This window comes from Spea bombifrons, chromosome 3 (genome assembly GCF_027358695.1).
Source record: "Spea bombifrons isolate aSpeBom1 chromosome 3, aSpeBom1.2.pri, whole genome shotgun sequence".
Lineage (NCBI taxonomy): Eukaryota > Metazoa > Chordata > Amphibia > Anura > Pelobatidae > Spea > Spea bombifrons.
The window spans coordinates 20,828,769-20,834,342 of record NC_071089.1 but is presented as its reverse complement, the minus strand read 5'-3'; the positions used below and the strand labels follow the sequence as shown (position 1 = coordinate 20,834,342).

The 5,574-nt window shown below is 41.4% G+C and overlaps 1 protein-coding gene across 1 annotated transcript; it reads right to left on the bottom strand.

Moving 5' to 3' along the window:
- Nucleotides 1-3,680: 3,680 nt before the first annotated feature.
- LOC128483920 (speckle-type POZ protein-like) lies at nt 3,681-5,301 on the bottom strand. Its single transcript, XM_053460241.1, has 5 exons — nt 5,115-5,301; nt 4,916-4,971; nt 4,683-4,805; nt 4,143-4,285; nt 3,681-3,963 (listed from the first exon to the last, which is right to left on the bottom strand). The coding sequence occupies exons 1-5, from the start codon at nt 5,299-5,301 to the stop codon at nt 3,819-3,821; spliced, it is 654 nt and encodes a 217-aa protein (XP_053316216.1). The 3' UTR covers nt 3,681-3,818.
- Nucleotides 5,302-5,574: the final 273 nt, after the last annotated feature.

Here is a 5,574-nt window from a genome sequence, read left to right as displayed (position 1 = left end):
TTTTTAAAAACAAAAACAATCAGTATGTGTGTGTATGTAAGTGTGTCCGTGGGGGACAAACAACATAATGCTTTTTTAAATTATTATTTTTAAATGATAATGTCTCCAGAAATTCCTTTTAACCCCCTTATATACCAGAGTGGCGTATAGGGGTATAAGGCATTTCTGGAGGCAGAGCGGCATATAGGGGGTTAAAAGGCATATCAGGGGGCAGAGTGGGAAGCCTGGGGCAGATGTGCATAACTGGGGGGGGCAGGTTGGCAAATAAAAGGAAATAAAAACAAAAATGTAGCCTGAGAAGGGGGGGAGGGGGTAGATGGGGCCCTGGGGCGTCTAGTTACGCCCCTGGATATATAGATGTATATAATGTAAATGGGTTTAGCCGTATTAGTCCAGTAATTGTATTGCAGAGTATGCGGTGATACCTTTTTTCTTATTGGACTGACATAATATTGTAACCTCTGTCATGTTGATCAGTATTGCTTCAGACCTGAAGAGAAGATAACTCTCGAAAGCTTGTCTTTTAAATATTGTTAGTCCAATAAAAAAGGTATCACCGCATACTCTGCAATACTCTGATTTTTTTTTAACATTATATATATATATGAATGTAAGCCCAGGCTTATATTATGCAAACATGAACAATGAGAAGATCGAATTAGCGTAATATGTTAGTGCTGGTCATTGAAATGGGGAAATGGGATATATGAGCAGCAGGGGCAGCGTGGTTCGGACACCAGTGCATGTGTGATGCCACTCGTAGCTCTGCCCCATGCTCGGCCCACCTTACATAAGTGAAATTGTGGTGTTGCCTCCCATTTATCTGCATGTGCAGTGCCCATTTTACCTCCTTTATGACCAAGGATGTTCTACACCTGCAAACCAAAAAATAGCCCTTTCTGGGTGCATTTTTGTAAAATTTTGTAAAACCGAGGAGGCACCACCAACGAAACAAATGAGACAGAAGAATTTTTGTTTGAAATTTGGTGTTTCTTCACTCTTTCCCAACCTTCACCGACAACCGTTTCTGTGTCTCCTCTGCTTCTTCTCCACCTGCATTCTTCTTTACTCTTTAGAGTACTTCTGTAATAGCCTCAGCGTACACCATGGGGACAACCTCTCCCCCATCGGTCTTTCTTTTAAATAAGCTGCTTAACCTTCCTACCTGTTGGGATCATCCAAATTCATACCCTTAAACATATTTATATGCCTATATTGGGGAAAATATATTCATGATTCTTGCCCAGCAGTGGAAAAGTTTCCTGCTCTATCACCTTATATTAGAGCTTTGATGGATTTGGACGATGACGCGGGGTCCGACGCCGCCGCCGCCGCGGGGTCCGCTGCCGTCCCCTCTGGACCTAGATTAAAACATCGTTTTTTTGTTGTTGTTTTTTTAACTTTATTTAAAATCCTCCATGTTAAATAAAGTTTTTTTTTTTTTAACTTTATTTAACATGGAGGATGTTAAATAAAGTTAAAACAAACAAAAAAAACCCCAATGTTTACATTTATGATCTGGGCAGGGATCTCAACATGAGATGATGGCAGGACTCCTCAAGGTAAGTTAGGATAAGGAGAAGTAGGGAGAGGGGGGGGTAGTTTGAAGGGGCAGAGGGGGGGTAGTTTGAAGGGGCAGAGGGGGGGTAGTTTGAAGGGGCAGAGGGGGGGTAGTTTCTCAAAGAACATAGTTGTTCGGATTGAGATGAAATCATTAATACAGCGCTGTGACATCCCCGGCGCGGGTGCTGGCAGAAGGAAGGGTTTCAGACTGATGTCACCGACGCATACGGTAACGGCGGCGCGTGCGACGAGTAGTCCTGAAGGCTTCTTGTTGGGCGAGTAGTCCTGAAGGCTTCTTGTTGGGCGCTGCTCTGTGCTGCCTGAATGGGAAACACGACATCCCTGGCGAGGGTCCATAGGCCAAGGTTTGTAACGTAACAATAATAGATGAGAGAGCGGCTAAGGATTATCCCCGGCCACAGATCGCTCCCACCGTCTCGCAAACATGAATACAGCGGATGAAATGGTTATATGTAATGTAAAAGCAATGTGACCCAGCCGCCGCGGATAATCCAGGATGGAGCAAACTCGCTTTACAGCGTGCAGATCAAGGCCACGTTCTAAAGATACTGTTAACACTTTGAGGAAACAAAGCGGTGGCTTTGATCCATGATACAAACCTGTTTATCCTTTCATAAGCATGTAAGTATGATTATATAAAGCGCGTTTTAGATATATGTGTTTTTTAGGATTGTATATAAATAAAAACAAACACTTATATAAAATAAAAAAACACACACATATATATATATATAGTGTGCTTTTTTATATATGTAAATAGTGTTTTTTATTTATATATTTGTGTTTTTTTAATGAATACATTTGTGTTTTTATTTATTTATATGTATGTATATAAAATATATGTCATATCTTTCAAGACACACGTTTTTATTACATGAGCTTTTAGAAATCAACAAGCAAGCACCTTTGCTGTCGTGAAACAGAAGCCTCCTCCATCGCTTTGCTATTTGTAAGAGAGCTAAAAAAAAAAAAGTTAATTGTTAACAATATGAAATGGGTGAAAATAATGTATTTTCACCCATTTCTTAGGACAGAAACCCTGTGGAAGTTATACACACTCAAAATTAATACATATTAAAATATTAAAAACGATTAATATATTAACGCGATTTCCTTCATATTTTGCTAGCCACAAGAGCGGAAAGGCTCTATGTAACAGTCATGTAACGGAGATTACATATCAGGCCGCTGCTTCTCCAAAATATATATATATTTTTTTAATATAAATTTATATATATTTTTTTTTTTATATTTCCAAAAATTCTAAATTAATCTACAACCTCTGAAATATGAATGGCAGCCCCTCAAAACAGGGGAGAGTTAAAAAAAATTAAAATTAAATAAATAAAAAGAAATGTCATGGCGGTGAGGATCCATAACAAAGCGGGTACATGATGATGGGAGGAAAAAAAGGGAAGCAGGTAGTTAGAATAAAACACATTTAAAAAAATTTCAGAAGTGCATAAAAATCAGACAAAAATAAAAATGGATCCCAGAGTAGATTAGGCCAGGCTGACACCTCCCGTACACACACACACACATTCATCACAATGTCCTTTTTTTGTAGCACAAAATACAAAAGATGGTTACAATAAGCTCAACTATTTAATATCTAAATATGAACAAGGAGGGTCTTCCATCTGTAAACGTCTCTCTGGTCCTATAAATTAATGAGGAACGTCTGAGCCAGCAAATACGTCCCTGAATTCTGTAATCCTGCAGGAGGTGTAATATTCCAACTTTTCACCGGTAGAGAAGGAAGTGGAGTCCATCCGTACGAAAGGTGACATATAGGTGGCAGCACACGATGTAATGGTAGCGCCAACTGTACGTGTACTCTCCAATTCCTTCTACAGTGACCACCAGCTGTCTCTTATGATGGGATGATGAATAATGAGTTGGAACTGCTGCAGGATCTACATAGAGTTGTTTGATGGAGCCAGAAAAAGACAACGGGCTGAAGCCTGGGAGCGGTAAGCTTCTGCTACCAGCCGTGGATGGGAACATCTGAGCCAGGAAACATGTCCATAAAATCCATAGTTCTGCAGGAGGTCTTGTATTCCAACTTTTCTCCGGTATAGAAGGAAGAAGGTGGCAGCACACGATGTAATGGTAGCGCCAACTGTACGTTTACTCTCCGATTCCTTCTACAATGACCACCAGATGTCTCTTACGGTGGGATGAAGAATAATGATCAACTTCAGGAGAAAGATGGAAGGTCCTGCAGGAACTTCTTAGGATTGCTTCAGACGTTTGCGTGGAGGGCCCAGAAAAGGACACTGGGCTGAAGCCAGGGAGCGGTATGCTTCTGCTACCAGATGTGGATGGGAAACAACCATAGACTTCCACCCAGCTGTCTCCATAACGTCAAATGCATGGCTGAAAGAAGCAAAACAAAAAGGTTACCACTATGAATAAGTCCAACAAACAAGTAAAAAATATGGGGAAAGACCGACTTGGTCATCTATAAAAAGGGAACATTCTTCACAAGGTGAAAGGAGCAGTATATAGCATACATGCAGACAATGAGAATATACACTCAATCCCAACACACTCACTAGTTGATAAAGTCCACAGCTTGGGTCTTCAGCTGGTCAGCGCTGTGTAAATCAGCCAGGATCAGGATCTCTGCTGCGTTCTCCACAGATAGGTTGCTGCAGAGAGCTTCCTCACACATCACTTTCAGGCGTTCCAGAAAATACTGTGGGTAGACAGGAATGTTAGCGAGTACAGAGATCTATGCTAAAACCACCATGATAAAATACAAGAGGAATAGTGTTATCCCAGTAAAAGGTGCCTTTTGGACTAACAAAAAAACAAACATTAAAAACACCGATTCGTGTCTTAACAGAGTTATTATAGTGAACCAGAGAGCAGCTTTAACCAGAATAAAAGGAAACTTTTTAAATGCCTCCCCCTACACATAACCCCCTCTCATCTTCAATAAAAAGATCCTGAACTGCATACCATCTAAAAACGGTCTGCTTTCTACAAGATTCCGTCGGTGAAGCAAACCCCACACGGACCAGCTTGCCTGGCTGTCACCCGAAAGAAAAAAGTTGTTGGGAACCAAACACTGGCTTTCCTCCCGCACTCACCTTATCGGCAGCCGCCAATAAGTCATCCGCCATCTTGTCCAGATTAGGTGCTTTGCCGGTGTAGATGAAGCACATCATTTCTTTGAACACATCAGGCGCCACGTCTATTATCTCGACGCGGTTCTACAAATCAAAAAAAAAAGCAGGTTTGCTTAGTTTTGACAGCAAAGGCACAGAACTTAAATTTCAGTAATAGCCCGGTAACTTATCAGCCCCGAAAATGTGAAACTTACTTTTATGCTTTCTTGCATCTCATGTTCAAACATAGCGCCAAACACAGGTGATCGGGCTGAGTGGGACAGAATACATTTAGTTAACTTCACATTAAAGAACCGTAACAGCAAACTTTAGGCATTGATTCAACAACCTGCAAAGCAGTGGAAACGCTAGAAATAATTGTATATATTTTTTTAATTTTTAATCGCCACCAACCTGCCAGAATGGCTTTGTGCGCTCTAAACTCTTGACCACCCACGCAGAGGCAGCAGTCGGTGAAGCGGGAGTTTTCCCATAGTCCTCCGAGTTCATCGGCCAGGCGGCATTCAGGAACTTTCATGGTGTTCTGGCCAGAGATGATAACAAAAGTTATGACTTCAAACAAATGTCCCAGGATAGCCATATTGTAAGACTTGTACTCTGCAGCCCTTCCCCATTTCCTATTAAAAAATGATTCATTATGGTATCTCACCTGTGAATAAGCCCACGACTCTGCAACAGGGCCGGTGGTCATCTCCGCAGGGGGAGGAGGGCTCGGCATTCTGGCCATGATGTTATTGAGCCGCTGGAGGAGGTGGTGGGCTAAGAGGGAAACACACGTTAATAAACCGGACAGAAAACTGTTTCCAAGAAATACAAACACTCTTGAGTACCATAATATATCTTAGATGCATCT